We start from the raw sequence: 23,171 nt of genomic DNA on the forward strand, positions 1-23,171 counted from the left end.
AGAATGTTAGCCATTATTACGGATTTTCCCCCATTCTTGTTCACATTCCCACCCAGGACAGTTTTACCCCATCAGTGCTTCACTGTACAATACCCAAGCAAATCACAGTATTCAACAATATTTCTTCATATCACATTCATATTAAATTCTTCATATCATACCTCTTCCCAGCCAGACTGAAATAAGGTTTGAACAGTTTAACTGCCACCTTCTTCATTACTTCTGCGTTTATTGAGAGACTTTAATTAAAAGCTGTGTTAAGAGTTTAACATTTTTTTGTGTTTATCTCCCTTCTCCTTTCTTTCATTTTATGCCTTTCAGTATGAAGGAAAAAACCTACTGCTTTAAAGAAAAAGGAAAGAAAGATCCATCAAGTTAAGTCCCATGAGAATTTGCATCTCCATTACTTTTTGGGGAAGACATTCATATAGTGTCTGGAGACATCCATAATGTTCAACTCAAAAGATACAGCAAAGGACAAGGCATACGGGAAGGCTTGGTGTAACTCCTACTGTGCTTTCAGGAAAATGCAAATAAAATTCTAAACCTCTCAGTTGGGTGCTATTATATAAAGTATAAAAGCTATCTAAAGGTCAGTATGTGCTTGGCTGCTAAAAAGGCCTGAGAGAGTTTAGCGAAGGAGCACAGCCCTCCTGTGTCACCTGGTCGCTTGGTTTAACTGTTACTAATGTTTAATTTTGCAAAGGGAAAAAGAGCAACATATCAATGTCTCTCAAATTAAGCTCTGAAAATGAACTAGTGCTTTCAGCTGCTACATTATGGTATTTTATTACAAGGTAGCTCAAGAGAAAAGCCACACTAACAAAAAAAAAAAAAAGAAAGTCATGTCTCAGTTTCATTATTCCCACCTCCCCTAACACAAAAAGCCTGCAAATCTTTAATGCATCAACATACAAACACCTTGTACACGTAACATGTACAATAGTTGAGCCCTTCTATGTCAAGTATCTTCAGAAATACAAATATATGATGCCTAATATTTTAGGAACAACATTTTGGTGCCCTCTTTTATAAAAAGTATCCACTTGCCTTCCTTCCTCTCAGTTTGGTTAATTAAGAAAGGAAGATATAGTTACAAACTTTCTCTTCCAATTCACTGTACAAGCAATTGAAACATCTATGCAGGAAAAACTGAACCTAACCAAATTGGGAAAACAACCTTCTGCAATGCAAGAATTAGAAAGGAGTTATTTTAAGTGCAGTTATATATATGGAAATACTAGGATGATCATACTTCCTTTAATAAAGAATCTTAAGCAGAAACTGAGCTGAAAAAAGAGAATTCAAGCTGCTGCAGTCAGTCTCACATCTTGGGGAAAAGTCACTGATAAATGGTCAAATGCATCCTTGGTGATATGAGTGGAGTTAAAGCGATGAATCCATTTCATTTTGTTAGTTCTTTAAGTATCTTCCCAGCTTTTAATGTCAGTAAATAAACATTAAAAGTGCTTAATGTGCAAGGCTAATCGTGATGATAGCACTTTCACTGTTTTGTTTCATTTTATTGGTTTTGGTTGCGTTTTGGGTTGTTTGTTTTGTGTTTTTGTTGGTTTTTTGGTTTTGTGTTTTTTTTTTCCATTGTTTTTTTCTTTTAATTTTTTTTTTTACAAAACCCTTAAAAACAAACATGAAGGCATATATAAAATACACTTGATTTATGTAAGATAGAATATAAACCACCAGACAAGAAAAATTATTGCAAAATAGATGAGGATGTTCATTTTCTTTCACTACCAAGTTCTAAAATAAGAAAGTTTCCTTTAGGTCTTCTAGAATAAGATACTAGCTCTCACTACTTGATGATGCAGAGGTTATTTTCACATATTGGTTGAATATGGTCTCAAAAGCTTCATCTCTGTGTACCATGGCACCAAACACCAAAGGCTAAATGAGAGGAGAAAAAAAAAAAATCATGTCAGTCTGGAAATTAAAAATCTTCCTCTAGGTACAGCTTCGAACACATTAATAGGAACAGGAACAGTACTCAAAGTGCATTAATAAAGACATGAACTTTTTTTTTCTACTAGACTATTTTCTAAGATTTGGGGTTTTTCACTACTACTTGAAATAACCATGGCATAAAATGCATTGCACAGAGTATTAGCAATGGAGAATATTTCACCTCTCTTTCCATACAATCAGTGCATAACTTCCACCTGATACACTGCTACCTCCATTAAAGGTATTAAAAACCTTTATTAGTGCATCTTTCTTTCAGCTCACAGAACATTTATGTAGGTAGATGAACATTTTCAACTTCGTAATTAAGTACTTTTCAATATCAAACAATGATCAGAAAGCCTGGAACAATGCTTGTGTGTCTTGGAGAAATGTTATTTGTAGGTGATGTTGTTGCTGTGCCACTTTGCACCATTTTCCAAAGATCATAAAGAATGGGAGAGGTGCCTGAGGACTGAAGGAAAGCCAATGTCACTTCAAAAAGGGCAAGGAGGAGTACTCAGGAAAATACAGTCCAGTTGGCCTCACCTTCATACCTGGAAAAGTGATGGAGCAGCTCATTCTGGAGGTCACCTCTAAGCACATGGAAGACACTATAGTTATCAGGATTAGTCAGCATGGATTCACCAGGGAAAAGCATGCTTGACCAATCTGACCCTCTGGGGTGAGTACTGGGATCAGTCCTCCATCACTGGAGGTTTTCAGGAGGAGACTTGATGGGGTGCTTGGTGCCGTGGGTTAGTTGTTTGGGTGGTGTTGGATTGGTTGATGGGTTGGACGCGGTGATCTTGAAGGTCTCTTCCAACCTGGTTTATTCTATGTATTCTATATATATTCATGAATGACCTGGATGACGGCACTGAACGTGCTGTCAGCTAGTTTGCTGACAACACCAAACTGGGTGGAATGGCTGACACACCAGAGGGTTGTGCTGACATTCAGCCAGACTTGGACAGGCTGGAAAGTCAGGCAGGGAGAAATTTAATGAAGTTCAACAAGGGCAAGTGTAGAGTCTTGCACCTGGGAAAGAGCAACCCCATGTATCAGTATAGGTTGGGGACTGACCTGTTGGAGAGCAATGAAGGGGAAAAGGACCTGGGGAGTCCTAGTGGATGGACCACAAGCCAACAATGTGCTCTTGTGGCCAAGAAGGCCAGTGGTATCCTGGGTTGTATTAGAAGAGGTGTGGTCGAGAGAGGTTCTCCTCCCTCTCTACTCTGCCCTGGTAAGGACACATCTGGAATATTATTGTGTCCAGTTCTGGGCCCTTCAGCTCAAGGACAGAGAACTGCTTGAGACAGTCCAGCAGAGCCATGAAAATGATTAAGGGAGTGGAACATATTCCTTAAAAGGACAGACTGAGGGAACTGGGGCTCTAACAGATTGGAGAAGAGGAGACTAAGGGATAACCTCATGATATTTATAAATACGTAAAGGATGAGTGCCAAGAGGATGGAGCCAGGCTCTTCTCGGTGATGCCCAATGACATTTCACTGTGAGGGTAACAGAACACTGGAACAGGCTGCCCAGGGCGGGTGTGGAGTCTCCCTCTCTGGAGATATTTAAGACCCACCTGGATGGGTTTTTGTGTGATCTGGTATAGGTGATCCTGCTTTGGCACGGGTGTGGTGGACTTCATTATCTCTTGAGGTACCTTCCAGCCCCTGACATTCTGTGATAGCCTTCTGTAATGGGCTAATTAGCTAGGCAGATGAGTGGAGAGCAGTGAATGTTGTGTACCTTTACTTCAGCAAGGTTTTTTCACTGTCTCCCATAACATCCTTAAGTAAACTCAGGAAGTGTGGGGTAGATGAGTGGGCTTTGAGATGGATTGAGAACTGGCTAAAAACAGAGCTCAGGGGGCTGTGATCAGCAGTGCAGAGTCCAGCTGGAGGCCCACAGCTAGTGGTGGTCCCCAGGGGCCAGTACTGGGTCCAGTCCTGTTCAACATCATCATCAACAATCTGGATAAGGGGATGGAGTGTACCCTCAGCAAGTTTGCTGATAGTATGAATCTGGAAGGATTGGCTGATACACCAGAAGGCTGTGCCACCATTCAGCAAGATCTGGACAGACTGGAGTGTCGGGCAGAGAGAAACCTAATGAAATTCAGCAAGGACAAGTGTAGAGTCCTACACCTGGGTGGGAATAACTCCATGCACCAGTACAGGTTAGGAAAGCAGCTCCATGGAGAAGGACCTGTGAGTGCTGGTGGACCATGAGAGAGCAATGTGCCCTCGTGGGCAAGAAGGTCAGTGGTTTCCTGGGGGGCATTAAGAAGACTGTGGCCAGCAGGTCAAGGGAGGTTCTTCTCTCCCCTAGTGAGGCCTCATCTGGACTACAGTGTCTAGTTCTGGGTTCCCCAGTTCAAGAGATACAGGGAACTATTGGAGACAAACAGAGGGCTATGAGGATAATTAAGGAGAACAGAACATCTCTCTTATGAGGAAAAGCTGAGAGACCTGGGGATGTTTAGTCTGGAGAAGAGAAGGCTGAGAGGGGATCGGATCGATGTTTAAAAATACCTTATGGAAAGGCACCAACTGATGTGGGCCAGTCTCTTTTCACTGGTGCAAAGTGATAGAAGAAGGGGTAATGGATACCAACTGGGACACAGGAAGTTCTGCCTTAACATGAGGAAAAACTTCTTTACTGTGTGGGTGAAAGCACTGGAATGGGTTTGCTCAAAGAGGCTGTGGAGTCTCCTTCTCTGAAGACTTTCAAAACCCACCTGGATGATTTTCTGCTTTGAAAGTGGGGTTGGACTAGATGATCTCCAGAGGTCCCCTCCAACCCCTGCCATTCTGTGGTTAGTTTAAAACTAGGTTCAGTCACATACTAAGAAAAGCTTTGTTTGCCCAAAGCATATTTGAGGCTTAGAGAAACTTAAACCTTTAGCACCATAACACTGAAACACAAAAATTGCATCTGATGATCACACCTTTCCATCCCAAAGCCTCCTCACCCAGAAATACTCTCAAGTCATTAGCTTTTCATTCCAGACTGCACAACAGAGCAGCCCTCATGCTACTGATGAAAAGCTGCTGGGGAATGGTCAATGAGGGTAGCAGAACAGCAAAATATTTCTGAAGTGTTACAGTAAAATAGTTCAGATGCAGCAGAAGCAGCTAAATGTTGAAATTAAAGTTCTGAAGCCAAATACACAGAAAACCAGACAATTCAACTAAGAACAAACAAAACAACCACTGACAAAAGGGGGAAAAGATGAGTCTTATGTTGGTGCTAGCCAGAGAAGACAAACAGGGCATGGAGTCTAGCACAGCAATGCAGACAGAGCCAGCTACTTACTTTTTGTGTAGATGGCGTCGATACAGCAATACCCATCCCTGATCCCGGGAGAACAGAGAGCACTTTATACTAAAAAATAGAAAAACAAAACAAAACAACCCACACCATAAAACACAGATGAAAGCTATCTTAATACACTGAACAATTGCAGAAGGTGCTGAGAAGATTACACAACTTGTCACTGGTGTATCCTCCCAGCCATAACTAACAGACTCCTATATAGAAACAAGCAGCAGCCAGACACCGTTCTTTGGCCATGGAGTCATTGGGCACAGCATCACCTGTACAGTGAGATGCCCGGGGACCATGCCAGCAGCTGGTTGGTGCAGGCAGGTGGTACACCCCAGCCACATGTGCATACCTGTGTGAGAGTGTGCCTGTGAGTATCACCAAAATGTTTCCCTTGGAGTAATATTCATTCACTGGAGCAGTAAGCAGACCAGAAAAAAGTTTCTTCTTCAAAGTTAAAGACAAACAGGGTATGTATAGGTTTGCTTGGGGTTTTTGTTTGGTTGGGTTTTATTTGTCTATTTGGGAATTTTGCTTGGTTTGAGTTTTTTTTAAGGCTTTGTTGGTGTTTGGTTTTTCCATTTGTTGTGTTGTGTTTGGGAGGGAATGTTTGTTTGGTTTGGTCTGTTGTTTTGTTTGTTTCTTTTAAAGAAAGACTGTAATGCTAAGAAGGGATACAGGTGGCTGAACTGGAGAATATCCCAAAGAGGAAACAGACTCCAAATCTGGTCTGTGTTTCCCACCCTCAAATAAAACCAGGTACAATACATTTTTATGCTTGGCTACATGATCCCTTGCTTATCTTCACTAAAAACCTACACAGCTGAAGAGGACCTTCATGCCACTAAAGGCCTACTAAGCAACAAGCCAGCACTGCTTCAAGTATGATGTTATAAAATCCACAAAGAGTGAATTCCAATGGGAATGTTCAAGTTATGCATAAGTTGACTGCTTTACAAACACATGATATAAATAGAAGGAACTAATTTGAAAATCTAGAGGTACTTAAGCAGTAGACATTGGGCTGAGGTGTGTCTTTACACAGCATAATTTAATCTGTAGCACTCATGGATACAAGATGTAGAAAGCAGTAGTGTCTGTATTTTAGAACAGGACAAGCTCACAGAAGGTAACAAAATGTGACATTAAACGCCACAGAGTGATACAAGACCTCAGTAAAGCCATTAGTGACTGCAGGCTGATAAAACTCAACTGGACATTGTAGTTGTCATACTTCCAGTCATCAATTTCTTAACTCTTGTTAATGACAAGATCTCAACTAGATGAAACTCCAGCCTGATCCAGTCTTACCATTCTAAGGATTTACTTTTCTCCATGGACAATCATCTCTCATCGCTCTGAGGTAGCTACTTTGAAGATGGTGCATCAACAGTCAAACAAATTATATTACACAATTCCTGCTAATAATAAATCTTCTTAATGCCTAAACAGTTCTAGTCAATGCAGGAGTTAAGACACAACACAACTTAAAAATTAAAATTAATTCAGGAGTGTAAGAGTTTAGTAAACTACTTTGTTTTTATGCTCATAGCAAGTTTGCTTGTGCTGAGTCCAAACGGCTAAACAAACAGTTCTGGGAAATATTCCTGATCAAAGGATTACATTTTACATACAAAACAACATAAGCAGAAAAGCAAAACATGACAAGCTGAATAGAAAACCAGCTTTGCCCCCTACTTGCAACACTAAACAGACATACCTTTTGAATATCTGTTATATCCGTTAGCTTTATAACTTTATTTCTTTTAGATGAGCCGGATTTGGAGCTTTCAAAACACAAATAACTGGAAAGAAGGAAAGAAAATGTTCATTTTTTATATAGTAATCTTAAAAAAAGTTCACAAAGTTCTGTCACTTCAGAGCAAACACTCGTAAATTCTAGCAGTTGGCAAACCTGTTAGAAAGCCCAGAATCAGAGTGAAAAAACCCCAAACTTGTATTTGTATTACTGCAATGAATGGTTGAACCTGACAAGCATTTTAAAGACACTCAAGCATGTATATCCTTAAACTACTGCAATATCAAATCCAAAAAAGAAGATTAATGGAAAACACTGTGTTTGTTTCACATTATTGTGATGCAGACAAAAGCCCAGATTTCTAAATGCTAGAGTGTTCTCCATCAGTAGGTGACATTGCATACAGATGAGTTTTACTTCCACTCATTCACTCCAGGAATTTCAGTGCAAGACCCAAACGGTAGTGATAATAGTTATCCAGCACTGGGAGGCTGGCAGGTAAGCATTAACAGAAATAAAAATCAAGTACTAGTTTTGAAACCAAGGCTTGATTTTCTATTTTCTTTTTGTTGCACATTGTTTCAAGGAAGCTACACATTCAGTTTGGTTTAAAAAAAGAAAATAAAGAGTATATGGCAAATAACCACTAATCACAACTCTTCAAATACACTTAGATTTTAGGTTTCTTTTTCAGTATACATATACTTAGCCTGTAATCAACATCAAGAACTGCAGCTACTAACAACTACTATTCTCCATTGCTATACAAACCCTTTCATGCCAAGATGACATTTGTTAAATGTTACCACAGCCCAGATTCATCTCTCCCCCTCTTATGGTGCCCTTTTTTTATGTTTTAAAGCACAGGAAAAGGCATTTTTGTTTCAAAATATCATTGAAGGATTACTTCTACTTTCAAACTTTTTAGTACCTTAGGTATTTCCCTCCTAAGAAATGTGTGGAGTGCAACAACTCACTTTTCTGTGACATAAAGAACTCCATTCCTGATGTAGTCTGTGGGCATCTTCCTATCTCTGTTTATCAAGCAACAACGCCAGCCATTTTCACACACTGCAAGTCGTAACAAGAAATGTTGCTTTAAGAAAGAAACAGACGTTACCCCCCAACAGTTTCCTCATAAAACAGCAGCAAATACTGAAAATTAAACCAGATCCATGAAAACACAAGTGTTGACAAAGAAGAGCCTAAATAAGGTAGGTTTAAACATCACAACATGTTTTAACAATGGTCTTAAAAAAACCCCCAAACAACCGAAACAGAAAAAAACGCCCACAGAATTATTCCCCTTGCATTACCACACCAGGCTGTGCATTCTTTGAAAGAACTCTAAGGACAGGGAATGAAAGACACTGTCTCCATTCATCCTAATTTAAAGCAAGTCCTTTCAATCAAAAGGACTTATAGCCGTACATTGCACAGAAAGGGAATTCAACTTTAAACCTTGGAAAGCGCTCTACGACTGTAGCCTTTCGCTGCACAGTACCTGCCAAAGGACGCTCATTCTCGGACAGGTTAAAAATTTCATGGAAATTGCCCCTCTTGGTGGTATGAAAACGACTCGTGTCTTCGTCTTTGCTTATTCCAGCTGGGGCACTTGAGCCCACATAACTTCTGGATGCTGCTGTTTGAAGCTGCAGAAAAATAAACACAATTCCAAAATTTGAACAGCCACGTTTAACCTGGGGTCTTAAGAGTAACTTAGATAACTATTCTTCCTAAAATAAATAAATAAGTCTGTAATGCAAAGTTAACTTTGGAATATTGCATTAAACTACTGCTACAGCGCACAAAACTCTAATGTGCTATCTGAACATAGCCTTTCAAAGTGCCAGTCTTCGGGGAACACTGTCTGCAGGGGGGAAAGCACATGGTGCTAAATGGACCTATCTTCAAATACCACTTTACTGTAGTGAAGGGTATATGCAACTGTAGCTAAGTCACTGCACAAAGCTCCAGTTATGATAATAGAAAAACATGTAACAGTTAATACATTATCATTATTGGTCCATCTTCAAGAGACAGACAAAGCACAAAATATTACTGCACAAAGTTTAGAAAGAAAAAGAAGCAAAAAAAAGAAAAAGCCACACAAAACTGCAGAAGCTCATTATGAATACAAATACTGAAATTGAAAAGAAATGTTCCACACTAAGATCCATACCTTTTCATGCCCTGACAGCTAGCAGGAAAAGAAACAAACAACAGAAATGTGACAGTGACAAAAAGAAAAGAAAGTAGTCTATTTAACAGTATAATATATAGAATAAAACATGAACTGAGTGACACTGCCAGAACTTGCTCACAAAACAAGAGACTACACATGACAAAGGCAATTAAAAAAAGAAGTTATCAGTGGTTAGAGCACACCAGTTTATTTAGGTTGCATTAGAGCTACTGATCTTTGTTTTCACATTGCACTGAATTTTGGGTGTTGACTTGCGAAATAAAATCAGAATGGTTGTCAGCATCCTTGATGGGGGGCAAAAAAGGTAGCATGGCGTTCTCAAAACCCAGTTACCTGAGTAAAATCTACTTTTACACAGTGGATACTGCCCTAGCAAACAAGCCTTGCTTCTTGAAGAACAGAAGACAGTTTCTTTTGGAAAGTTTGCTTCCATTTTCCTTTTCAGCTTGGGAAAGGCACCATATGATTCCAAAGGCTGGCTTTTGTCACTGAAGCATTAACAGCTCTGTTCTTAGCCCTACTGTACACACAGAGTTAAACAAGTGGCAAACTGACAACATGCAGATTCAGAACTAAGCCCTTCTGAAAAGGCCTGATGCTGTCAGAGGCCAATTGGCCTCTGCTGCCTTTTTTTTTTTCCCACCTAAGTTGGCAGCATTCAACACTTTGTAGGATTAGTGCTAACAAAAGAAATCCAAAGCAAGTGAAAAAATGTGCACTGCAATTGCTGACTAGAAACCAGACTGACAACAGGCACAGCAGAGGGTATTTACTGTCCAGCTTTCAGGGCAACTGTAATAGAATGATGCTTCAGGGGAAAAGAATAAAGAAAATGGACATTGAAAGCAAATGGTTGATGATAACTGTGCTATTGCTTCAGTTACTGCCCTTCTGTGGTGTCATTAGCATCACTAAGCCTCTGGAACCAAAGAAAATAACAGCTTCTCCAACCATTTGTGTGCACATTAAAAATCAGATGAATTTTCTGAAGGCTACCTTGGACAGCTTATTTAGCAGAATATGCATGTAAACAGATGAAGCTCCATGGCCTAAAACATGAAAAATATCAGGGCAAGAAGTCCAATGCTTTTTTGTATTGGAATATGAAGTATTCCTGCTTTCTGCTACAAGGCCTCCTACCTACCCATTTTATCAGTCACAGAATGTTAAGGGTTTGAAGAGGCCTCAAAAGATCATCCAGTCCAACCTATACCAGATTACACAGGAATGCATCCACAGACATTATGAAGAGATGTTTAAAACTTCAGTACCACAAGCAGTCCAATGAATGCAGGCATGAGAAAGTTCTGCTCTTTTAGTTCTAGCCCTTCCTAACACAGGCAAATGTTTCCCCTACATTTAAAATCAGCAGCTAATTTATCCATATCCACCCAGGCTTAAGACAACCTATGGTCATTACAGCAGAAAACAAAGCATTGCATCTGATTTTGATAAGGCTTAATTCATAGCTGGGAGTGATTGGATTTGTAATGCTGGAAGAGCCCTGACTGTCTAAAATGTCACCAAAAACCTGAGCACAGGAATACCTCAAGGTATTCCTTTCCACTTGAACTGACATCAGTTTTTGGCATACTTCCTTTACCCATCAGTTACTGTTGTCAGGATTATTCTCTAAGGACATGGGGTCAGAGTGGTGGTACAAGCAATTAATTGTGTCTAGGTATATGGCATTGTGTCTAGGTTTATTGCATCACATACGCTGTTTCATGATAAGAGGCCAAAGCAAATGCACATATGCTGGCACTCATGCCTTTGGGTTCTTCCATTTCTATGGAAAAAAATCAAAACACCACCACCACAAAAATCTAAAAAGCCTTATTAATTTCTAAATTTCTGTACAGAAAAATCTATTTTCTTTTTTTACTATGAGGGTTCCAGAAATATCTCACGGGGTAGGAAATACACAGGGGTGGCATGTTGTAGTTTGAGTTGGGTGCCCCCCTGGTGCATTCACTTCCTGTGTCCAGAAGTCCAGCCCAGAGGGATGGACACAGGAAATTGTGTATTTCCTACCATAATTCTTTGCACCACTATAAGATCCAGTGCGGAGTCTGGCACTTCCTCTTTCCTTCCCTCTCCGAGACTTGGTAACTGGGGGAGAGATCTCCCGGCCATGGGCCTGATTGGGCCCAAGGCCACAGGGGGATGGGCAGTCTCAGGCCTGGCCAGCTGAGACTAGCCCAGCAGAGGGAGGGGGAAGAAGGAGCCCTGGGGGTTTTGCATGCACCCTCAGGTGGGGATGGGATCTTTCTTTGTCACTGCGCTTTGGGTTTTCTGTAACATTCACTGCTTTCTATTTAAACTTTCATCACTTTTGCAATCCGTTTGCCTGAGTCGTTATTTCTGCCTGTGGTGGGGAGGGGACCTGCCCCTAACCCATTACACGGGGTAAAAAAAGTTTGTGCAAAGTGTTGTAGTTTGAGCTGGGTGCCCCCCTGGTGCATTCACTTCCTGTGTCCAGAAGTCCAGCCCAGAGGGATGGACACAGGAAATTGTGTATTTCCTACCATAATTCTTTGCACCACTATAAGATCCAGTGCGGGGTCTGGCACTTCCTCTTTCCTTCCCTCTCCGAGACTTGGTAACTGGGGGAGAGATCTCCCGGCCATGGGCCTGATTAGGCCCAAGGCCACAGGGGGACGGGCAGTCTCAGGCCTGGCCAGCTGAGACTAGCCCAGCAGAGGGAGGGGGAAGAAGGAGCCCTGGGGGTTTTGCATGCACCCTCAGGTGGGGATGGGATCTTTCTTTGTCACTGCGCTTTGGGTTTTGTGTAACATTCACTGCTTTCTATTTAAACTTTCATCACTTTTGCAATCCGTTTGCCTGAGTCGTTATTTCTGCCTGTGGTGGGGAGGGGATCTGCCCCAATCCATTACATTTTTGGCGCCCAACGTGGGGCTGGGTAATTAAGTAATTAAGTTGATTTATTGCTTGTCTCAGCCGGAGAAACGAAATGAAGGTGCTCTGGGTTTTAGAACGTTTATTCTTCTCGGTCTGTGGCATGTTGGTCTACCGGTACTGCATCGGGTTGATGTTAGACCAGATAGGTAAATATTTAATGCGTAAAATCTATTTGTGGTTTATGCATAGGATCCAGCTGTTGTATAAACACTGTTTGGGTTTTTTTCGGCTCACTAATTACGGCAATAGAACGTCTTCCTTCCTTCGCTGTCCCTCTCGGCTGGATCTGCTTCTGGGCTTCTTGCCAAAAGATAAGATACTAACTCCCTGTGCAAGGCCTTTATTCCTTTCCTGCCCTGTTAACTGTCCTCGTCTCTTCTTCTACCTCTTTTGGGGAAGAAGGGAGGTAGGGGGTGAAGGGGGGCACAGGGGGAAGCCCCCTCTGTGGGGGGTCTGGTTTCTGGTTGAGTTTATTTGCTGTATATTCCTGTATATATTGTAAAATACCTGTATTTGTTGTGTTACATAGAATCTGTTTCCTTGTACAATATACTCTCATTTCTCCGACTGGGTTTAGCCGTGGTCTTTTTCTCAGTGGGGGAGGGAAAGCAGAGCCTTTCCTTTCAAACCACCACACACTGAGACCAGGCTGTTTTCAAAGACATTTGGAAGCAGATAATGCAGTCCTGCAAATCCTTTTCAGGCAGACGATCCAAATTTGTCAACTCTGACACAGCAGTACCAAAGTCTTGTTCTAATTGAGAAAACTTAAGCCATAAGAGATAATAATTCTGTGTAAGTTTATGGATTCAATTTCAGCAATTCAAAGCCTTTCCACTTCCAGGGCAGATCAGAGACTCTGCAAGAAGCTGCCATAACCACCACAGTATGTGAAGGACAATCTGCACATTTGGGAGGCAGGGGAACTTTTAAGTCCATCTTCCATGAGCAAGAGAAATGTGGGCTATGGACAGCTCCATCTATGTGCTTATTCACCTTTCTCATCCCTTGGAAAACAGGAGCAAGAAACTCATTTTGTGTTAGAGACTGTCTTTCCCTACTACTTCCTTCTGAAATGCCTAGATTTTGCAGCAGTTATTTTACCCCTAACGACTCCATCACCTCCAGAACCTCACATTCCTCCTTCACAGGTTAACACTCGAAGTTCATGTGTCAATCTCTTTTGGTTTCCAGTTGTGTCCTCAGGCTGAATTATTGCTATATGCTGCACATTTAGTCAGGGAACTTATTACACTACTCCGATGCTAAATGAATGCAATTGGACATTATGATAAAACGAAATTTGACTGGGGTTTTATTACAACTATTTTTATGTTTAAACTAATAAACACTGACAAATTCAGGGACAGGGAAAAGAATAAACTGCTTTTCAGCTATTACACCAGGCCCAAAACAACTTTGTAAAGACATACAAAACACAACCGTTAAAGATTTAACTATGAGATTTTAACAAAAGAAAAATTTACTGCTGGAGTACCAACATGGTGATAAAGTAATCTATCATTGCTATGTTAAAAGGTCATCCAATAAAAATAATCAAAGCACATACTGCCCAAAATCTGTAAACTACTCTATTACTTCTGCTAACGCTTATCCCATTAGTAAGATATGTATTATACTTCAGCCTTTTTAATTTCTTTTTCACTAACTGTTCTTTTCCTTTTTATTAACTGTTCTTCAATATACCCAGGCAGCTGAATTTCCACTGTAAAATTATTTCTGAAAACAGAGAAGGGGAATAACAAAAGAACTAAATTTTGACCAAAAAAAAAAAAAAAAACCACACAGAATTCGTGTTACAGAAATTGATTATGAATATTGAGTGTGTTGTTTTAGTGTATGCTTCATATGATTTCCAGCATAATTTATATACACATTTTGATAATTGATTCCTTTCTTATGAGAAACAGTATCCATATAAAAGCTGTGGATCATGATAAAATAATTATAAAAAAAAAAGAAGTAACATTGACTGTTAGGATTTAATTAACCTTCCTTTTAATGTGCTCTAGTCACTGGGGAAAAGTGAAAGGGAGAAAGGGATCCAATTTTCAGATGTTGGGAACAGAGGGATAAAAAGATTTATTACCCTTACCCGTCTTGACACTGTAGCATTAGATCTGTCTTTGAGCTGAGGATCTGTTGGGAGACTTGTCCAGATGATATAAGGAGTATCATACTTAGCTCTTAGTCTGGGGCATCGTTTGAAGATGAAATCAATAAGGAAAAACTTGATTCCAGCATAGAGTCCTGAATAAAAAGTAATCACTTCAGTACACATGTCAAAGGGGAATTAATAACATCACTATTTTGATCATGTTTTAACAAGTTCACGAATGAAACCAAATTGAGTATCTTCAGTCATAGCACTGAACCATTCTCTCAGGTTTAACATTTTGATTCTTCTTCCAAAGGCAGGAAATTATTTTTCTTTTCCTCCAATGCCCAGATTCCTTCCACCCCACCCCACCCTCTTCTAAACCACTTAATGTAGCTTCGTTTTATGCAGAACAACATTGAAATAGTCCAGACATATATGCCTTATTACCAGAAGCATTCTGAAAACATTCAACTCTGCAGCTCCTTGCAAGAATTTAAATGGCAACAGAGGGCTCTCATGTACTTCATTAAACTATCTTCCAGTATATCCTCTTATCTTATGCAGGGTATTTCCTTGAATTCTACCAGATTAAGAAGGGCTTGAAATAATCTCTCAAAACTTCACTGAATCCAATTCAGATGTCTTTCTAAGAGTCAGAGTAAAGAACATAATTCTTCAAACATTTAATTTAATTTCTGTGTCAAGTGAACCTATGTTTACATTCAAGCTAACACAGTTTGAAGTTCAGTTACATGAAAAGTAATACTCATTATACAATTACTGTAATGAAGAAAAAAAATCCCCAAGAAAACAATTCTTCGTTCACGGACATGGCTTCATATAAAGACCAGACAGTCTCATGCTGTAGCAAAAGCCTTCTTTTCCCAGTTAAGAATTTAAATATCTGCAACCTCACCCACAGAAAGCTGTTCAGTTCACCTGGCCTATCCTCCAAGTTTTACAGGTAGTCCCATCAGACCTTTAACTTTTTTCTAGCCCTGCCATCTGTGTACCTTCTATCTTGTCCCACGTATTTCATTTGCAAGGATGTACAAGCAAAAAGTAACCAAAATATAGGGCGTCCTGGAAGGAGGCCTCATAGCTGCCAGTTTGAAGATCTCTGAGACTTCAAACTGTTTGCTGTAAGGACAAGGTAACACCTCATCATAAACCCCTGCTCTTCAAGGACTGAATGCATTATCCAGCCTTTTTCTACCTTATTATGTATCCAGAGATGCTTTCCAAAATGTACATGACAAACACCAAACAATGAAAGTACTTTAAAACAATTATTTTTTTTTTAACTCTAAAATCCTCCCTCTGTAGATGACATTAAGCTTTAACACATTAAGTCTAGATTGTAACAGGTCACTTATTTATTGCATTTACCCATTGCAAGCCCAATAATCCTGTAGGGTAAAAAGCAGGATGCAATAAATGCTGCCCATAGGGCAATGTAGAGCTTCTGTGTTATTTCTGGTTGGACCCACATGAACAAGCTGCAGACAAAAAGAAATATTTTATTACTAGTATTCCAGACATGGGTCAAATCTTGTTTTAAGATGGGGAGAAAAAGACTAACATCAGATAACTTACTTTTTAATTTTTTCCAGTATGTCTGCCATCTTGCCAAAAAGGTTCTGCATAAGAAGCATCAGAATTAGAACTGAGTCCTGCATTATCTGAGGTTTTTCTGTCCACACAATAGACACCAGCAGTTACCTTACTCTGCTGCTAACAAGCAATTCCCAGAAGTGATTTTTTTAAAACTAATTTTTAGCCATTAAAGTACTTCATAATTGAGTAAATAAAAAAATAGGATAGCAATATGTGATGACTTCATCTCATTTAACCCCTTGTTCTGCAATTCGTGACTGATTGCTAGAAGTGAGGAAGCTATTTGACCTCACTGTCACAACTGGAAAGTGTTTACATCACAGCAAAGATTTTAAATTAAGCTGTCAGTCTAAGAGTTAAGCGCTTCTGTCAGTAGGTAAACAAACTGGGAGTTTCTTCTCACACTGAGTACTGAAGTCTCAGGAAGTGTTTACTGAGCTCATCAAACCTTAGACTCTCAGCTTCTTTAGAAACACACCACCAGGTATTTACCAAGTACCCTTTGCATTACTAGATTCCATGTAAATCCAGCAGCTGTTGATGGAGACATATCCCTGCACAGAACTAAGGTTATTCAGCCATCCTCTCCAACTCATTCTTGCTGTCACAGCATCTGCAAACTTCATTTTCCCAATAAATTTCCAAAGGTGTTCATATAAGCATGAGCACTACTACTAGCAGAAGGAAAATGAGCATACACAGCTGGCAAGAGAATGGTAAACTACATTCAACAGTGACACACCATGAGACATGGCACTAGGTTGCAGTTCAGCTGGGTAGTGGAGTCACTCGGCTGTTAGGATACTTCAAACTGATGGAGCTGGGAGAAAACCTGTCCTCACCCTCTCCCACAAAAGCAATAAAGGATTGGGGATTGGTAGTGTGTAAAACCGACTCTCTCAGAGATGTTGTGCAAACAAAGCTGAATTAATAGGGTCTATTCACCACAGTTCTGCAACTTGCACACTTAGGATACAGATCCATACTACAGTACACTGGTAAGATTCATAATCTGATCTATATTAGCAAAAGCCCATTCACAAATGTTAAGGGAAAAAACTGTCAGAAGCTCCTTTGTTCTTCAGACCTTGCTCAGAGCCATGACTGGAGCATCTTAACTAGTTCTCTGAAACATCATGCTGTTCCCAGAAGTTCCAAGCATCTTTCTGAGATCCTTATTGCTCACAGGTAAAGATCCCCATGTAAAGAAAATACTGCTTTTTAAAGCGTCTGTTACCACACACTGCATAACAAAGTACTTTGACCGCTTGGACTATGAATTTCCTTGTCCAAGTGCAGCACAAGTACCTGTGCCTTCTGAGCCACGTCTAGAACAAGCTGAAACTTTTCAGACACCGTCAGGTCCTCTTTTGGAGGTTCCTTGGGCAAGAAAGAGAAAATTCATTAACTTTCAGCTCAGCTAAAAATGAAACTTTACAGAACTCCTCAAGACAGCATGACCCTTCAACATTCTGACAAGTCTATGGTCCTTTCTCTCTAAACAGTCTCTGAATTTGCCAATTCAGTCTTGCTTCAGATCTACTGCTTACATCTTTCATTGATGGTTATCAAAGCTTTTTCTCCACGTTATATGTAAAAATAATTGTAAGAGCTCATGAAAGAAAGTATTTAGAGTAACCTAGTTGCAATGACTACAACCACACACTTAAACTGACCTCTTTCTTGTCTCATACAGAAATGTAGAGGGTTTTGAAGTACCTAAAACTTTATTTATTTAACTGAATTGTTGGCCTTTTATGAATAACAAAATTATCCTTGAAATAAGGCCTCATTAAGTCTTAAGAGGTTTGAAATACAAAGAACTCCGTCTGGGCCCCTCAGTTTAGGAAGGATGCTGGAATGTGTCCAGAGAAGGGCAACAAAGTTGGTGAGGGGTTTGGAACACAAGCCCTGTGAGGAGAGGCTGAGGGAACTGGGGTTGCTTAGCCTGGAGAAGAGGAGGCTCAGGGGAGACCTTATTGCTCTCTACAACTACCTGAAGGGAGGCTGTAGACAGGCAGAGGTTGGTCTCTTCTCCCAGGCAACCAGCACCAGAACAAGAGGACACAGTCTCAAGCTGCACCAGCAGAGGTTTAGGCTGGAGGTTAGGAAGAAGCTCTACACAGAGAGAGTGATTGCCCATTGGAATGGGCTGCCCGGGGAGGTGGTGGAGTCACCATCATTGGAGGTGTTCAGGAGGAGACTTGATAGGGTGCTTGGTTGCACAGTTTAGTTGATTAGGTGGGTTGGATGATAGGTTGAACACGATGATCTTGAAGGTCTCTTCCAACCTGGTTTATTCTACTCTATCCTATCCTATCCTCTCTTACATTAACACAGTGCTTCCTGCCTAAGGCATGACATGGGAGTATTTATTTTAAAAATGCTACAGAGGCAACAGAATGCAAGGCTTACTGAAGATCCCACAGGATCTAACTTGTCTCAAGCTGTTACAATAACATTTATTCCAGAAATGTCATTCAAGACTGGAATATTTTACAGTGAAACACCCAAACCTACTGCTGTTACTGAAATTTGTTTGAAATTTTAAGAGAGGAAAAAAAGCTGTAGTGTCTGTATTTGCACTTGACTCTTTCTTCCACTTACTGCTACCCACATAATCACAGAAGGTTTTGAATGTGCAATTTTTAATGCAGGCATATGGGTCAAAAGAATTAAAGACGTACCATGGGTTCAGAAACTTCAGGCACAATGCTCCACTGTATTCTCCAACCCCTAGAAGTTATGGAAACAGTTAAAGGGAGCAAGTACTACTACACCTGCCAACACAGCTTACTTGTAATGCATTAAAAAGTAACTTTCAGCAGCAAGCACTTACGGCTTTAAATAAATAACTAAATCCCCATATCCACAAAGAACCCACAAAATAATGTAAGCACAGGTGGCCAAACACAGCTTTAAAGTGATATATTTTAAATATATATATATATATATTAGCTGTGTAGATTCACAGAATCCTTGCTTGCAGGTTTTGCAATAGAAATGGATTCTGTGCACAGAGCAAATAACTACAATATTTTTTCCCAGGATTTTTTATGTGATCAAAATTATATCACCTTTTCCTGGAGCCTATTTGCTACTGGCAGTTTCCAAGTCAGAGTATCACACCGTAATCATTAAGAAATAAGAAAATCATTTTAAATTAGGCACATCAAGATTCTCCTCTCACCATTTTAAGCACCTTAAAGGTGAAACACCATCAGCCTAAAAGAGCATTTTTAAATACTCATCTTAGAACAGAAAATGTTTTGGTTTGTTGTGTTTTTGTTGTTGTTGTTCTTGTTACTGGGTTTTTTGTTTTCTTTTGTATTAAAGAGAGGCTTAATTTTCAGTAGAGAATGAATGTGTAAATGGAAGATACTTTGCATAAAGTATGCCAAGGGCCACTGAAAAAGGCAGAAGTGCTGTTTTAGGCATAGGTGAAAATTCTGTCCAGGAAAAAGCAGTAGGTTTTAATATTTAAGGTGATGTTCCCCAACTGCTTTGAATACTGCAGAGTATTTTAGAATTCTGAAGTGTTGAGGAATATATCTGAGAACATGCAGCATTCCTTTAGGACAATCCAAGTCACAGGAAATGAAGATAATTCCTTGGAACAGTCAAAAATCATAGAAATCAAGCAACAAAATAAAGTATATTAGACTCTGAATTTCACTTTGTTAAACTGAACTCACAATGTTCAAAAAGGTAACACCTTACGATTCAGTGCAAGAACAACAAAGCATCTTTCAAGCAAAGCATGACAAAAGATTAATCTAGTGCTTAAGTAAATACCTGGCTATGAGGTAATTTAGGGACAACCTCAAAATTGCTAAAAATAAGAACATGGGAATGGCCCAGCCATGCCATACAGCATTCATGTATATCTGCAGATTAAGAAGGAAGAAAAACAGAGAGATGTGGATTACAAACTGCAGCACAGTGAGCTACACAAAATACCATTTCCCACTGTACTGTTGGGTCCAGAATCACAAAAGCCAGACCAAAAAAGGTACTAAATTTTAGCAACCCCATGACAGACAATAGCACAGTATTCATGAGTGTGAAGTATAAACTGAACTAAATTTCCAGGGATGACAGTTAAATACGGCTCAGATGCTTGAGAGGATTAGTATTTTCCACACTTCATTTACATGAGGGTATAAATAAAAAATAGTAAACCTTGAAGTCTGTGAATATGCTATATAACCATGATATGGTCAGACCTCACCTAGATGAGGTGAAGCAATGGCATAGTAGAAGAGTTATAACAATTATATTGGCAGTCAGTCACTAGTGACCTCCAGGGATCAGTGTTGGGCCCAATCCTGTTTAATATCTTTACTGATGATCTGGATGTGGAGATAGAGTCCACCATTAGTAAGTTTGCAGATGACACCAAGTTGGGGGCAGGTGTCGATCTGTTAGAGGGTTAAAGGGCTCTGCAGAATGACCTCGACAGGCTGGACAGATGGGCAGAATCCCATGCAGTGCTACAGGCTGGGGTCAGAGTGGTTGGAGAGGGGCCACGCAGAAAGGGACCTGGGGGTACTGGTTGACAGCTGGCTGAACATGAGCCAGCAGTGTGCCCAGGTGGCCAAGAGGGCAAATGGCATCCTGGCCTGCATCAGAAATAGTGTGGCCAGCAGACACAGGGAAGTCATTCTGCCCCTATACTTGACACTGGTTAGTCCACACCCTGAGTACTGTGTCCAGTTCTGGGCCACTCAATTTAAGAAGGATATTGAGATACTTGAACGTGTCCAGAGAAGGGCAATGAGGCTGCTGAGAGGTCTGGAGCACAAGCCCTATGAGGAGAGGCTGAGGGAGCTGGGGTTGCTTAGCCTGGAGAAGAGGAGGCTCAGGGGAGACCTTATTGCTCTCCACAACTACCTGAAGCGGAAATGTAGCCAGGTGGGGGTTGGTCTGTTCTCCCAGGCAACCAGCACCAGAATAACAGGACACAGTCTCAAGCTGCACCAGAAGAAATTTAGGCTCAAGGTGAGGAGAAAGTTGTTCACAGAAAGAGTAATTGGCCATTGGCATGTGTTGCCCATGGAGATGGTGGAGGCACTGTCCCTGGAGGTGTTCAAAAAAAGATTGGATGTGGATTGGAGCCATGGTTTAGTTATTAGGAGGTGCTAGGTATTAGGTTGGACTTGATGATCTCTGAAGTCTTTCCCAACATGGTTGATTCTGTGATTTTGTGAATTAGCCCCCTACAAGGCAAAGAGGTAAACTCTTGCTCTATTATTTCAAGATAGCTAAATCCCAAGTTTTTACCAAGCTTAAGACGACTGCAGAAAAACAGGCCTTATTTTACCTAAAAACATAGATGAGAATTACTTCAAATAGTATTCTGTCCACTTTACAACTTCTAAAGCTACAGAGACTACTGCCTCCTTGCTGAAAGATATTAGGTTTTTCACTGGTAACTCCAAAATGAAGGATTGCTCTGGCTTCAATGTTCCAGAGCTTTCTGAGTAACAGCTGAAGATCTTTCTTTCAGCTTTTATGTGAAGAATGGGTTTGTTAGGAGAGGTGAAGGAAAAAGGAGTAGATTAGAATGGAGTGAATACAGGATGTGGAGTTCTCCTTTTCAGTATTTCTTGAGCTGTGCTGTGTAACAAAATGTTAAATAAGGGTCCGTAACTTACAGAGAGGGACCACTTAATGAAAAGGTGTGTGACATTTTCACCAAACAAGCTGTATTAGGTTTGGTAGCTGGCAGGGACTACGAGGGTAGTTTCTGTGAGAAGCTGCTAGAAGATTCCTCTGTGTATGACAGAGCTAGTGTCAGCCAGCTCCATGACAGACCCACTGCTGGCCAAGGCTGAGCTCATCAGTTATATGATAGCATATATTGGAAGGAGGAAACATTGCTGTGCAAGAGCAATTGCAGCTGAAAAGAGAAGAACATGTGAGAGAAACAACTTTGCAGACACCAAGGTCAGCAAAGAACCAAGAGGGAGGAGGTGCTAGAGGCACAGGTGCAAATGTTCCCTTATAGCCCTCGGTGAAGACCATGTGCCACAGGCTGTCCCCTTGCAGCCCACAAGTTGGTGGTGGAGTAGATATCCACCTGCAGCCCATGGAGAACCCTACAATGGAGGAAGCCCACACTGGAGCAGGTTCCTGGCAGGATCTGTAATCCCATGGAGGACCCATGTTGGAGCAGTCTGTTCCTGAAGGACTGCACTTCATGGAAAGGAAACATACAGGTGAAGTTTATAAAGAACTATAGCCAGTGGGAAGGACTCACATTGGAGAGGTTCATGGAGAACTAATACACTGGTATAAGGGAAGAGTGTGAGGAGTCCTCCTGCTGAGGAAGAAGGAGCTGCAGAGAAAACACAATGAACTGACTGCAATCTCCATTCCACATCCCCCTGCACTGCTTGGGCAGAGCAGTAGAGAAACTAGGAGTAAAACTGAGTCAAGGAATAAGGAAGGAGCAGGGATTTTATTTCTCATTATCCTACTCCCATTTGACTTATTTCCCCAAGCCAAGTCTGTTTTGCCTGTGACAGTAATTGCTGAATGATCTCTCCCTGTCCTTATCTCAACCTACTAGCTTTTCATTATATTTTCTCTCTCTCTAGATGATGAGGGCAGCAACAGAGCAGTTTTGGTGGGCACTTGGCTTCCAACTAGGGTCAACCCGCACCACACAGGTTCATTCAATTCAGCTACAGCTGCTGGTAGTAATTTCCTTTGATATAAAAAAATATTTCATGATCAAAAGACTTTATATCATTTAATTGACAACTAGAAGAAAACAAATCACAATTCTGTTAATAGTCACATCACTCTGTGGTAAGTGAACCTCCTTACAGAGCATGGGAATGGTTGAATTTAGCTCATAGACCTGATGTTTCCACATTAAATGATACTCAAATCAAGGCATTTTGTGACTCATCTCTAAGTATGATCCTAATGAATGGCAAAAATGGTGAATTTTAGTCTCTTATCAAATATAGCCACTGTCAGCATTACAACCTTAGATAACAAGAGATTTGGCAGAGGCTGAAATACCATTCAATAGGACTGAGAGACAGGAGACAAGAAACAAGAGAACAAAGCCCAGATCATTCTAAGTTATTTTAACAGTTACAGAACTATGCTACATCCCATAATGGGCGATTAAAGTGGCTTTAAAATATAATGCAAGTGGTATTTTGTGTTAAATGAAATTACACTATTTGCTGTGACTTAACTGCAGCATAACCAGTTTCAGTGGATTTCAG

The 23,171-nt window shown here is 40.5% G+C and overlaps 1 protein-coding gene across 3 annotated transcripts in view; it reads right to left on the reverse strand.

Moving 5' to 3' along the window:
* Window positions 1-838: 838 nt before the first annotated feature.
* GRAMD4 (GRAM domain containing 4) overlaps window positions 839-23,171 on the reverse strand; it is a 78,695-nt gene continuing 56,362 nt past the window's right edge. For 2 of the 3 annotated variants that reach the window (XM_054178152.1, XM_054178154.1), the window contains exons 9-20: window positions 19,720-19,811; window positions 18,612-18,660; window positions 17,233-17,304; window positions 15,904-15,947; window positions 15,697-15,806; window positions 14,302-14,456; window positions 9,240-9,257; window positions 8,562-8,709; window positions 8,035-8,128; window positions 7,019-7,103; window positions 5,290-5,358; window positions 839-1,905 (exon numbers count right to left, since the gene is read on the reverse strand). In XM_054178152.1, the coding sequence (XP_054034127.1) occupies window positions 1,804-1,905; window positions 5,290-5,358; window positions 7,019-7,103; window positions 8,035-8,128; window positions 8,562-8,709; window positions 9,240-9,257; window positions 14,302-14,456; window positions 15,697-15,806; window positions 15,904-15,947; window positions 17,233-17,304; window positions 18,612-18,660; window positions 19,720-19,811 (1,038 nt within the window). In that variant the 3' untranslated portion in view covers window positions 839-1,803. The remainder of the gene's footprint in view (window positions 1,906-5,289; window positions 5,359-7,018; window positions 7,104-8,034; window positions 8,129-8,561; window positions 8,710-9,239; window positions 9,258-14,301; window positions 14,457-15,696; window positions 15,807-15,903; window positions 15,948-17,232; window positions 17,305-18,611; window positions 18,661-19,719; window positions 19,812-23,171) is intronic. The other variant, XM_054178153.1, reaches the window with a different exon arrangement.

Source organism: Dryobates pubescens, chromosome Z (assembly GCF_014839835.1).
Source record: "Dryobates pubescens isolate bDryPub1 chromosome Z, bDryPub1.pri, whole genome shotgun sequence".
Taxonomy (NCBI): Eukaryota; Metazoa; Chordata; class Aves; order Piciformes; family Picidae; genus Dryobates; species Dryobates pubescens.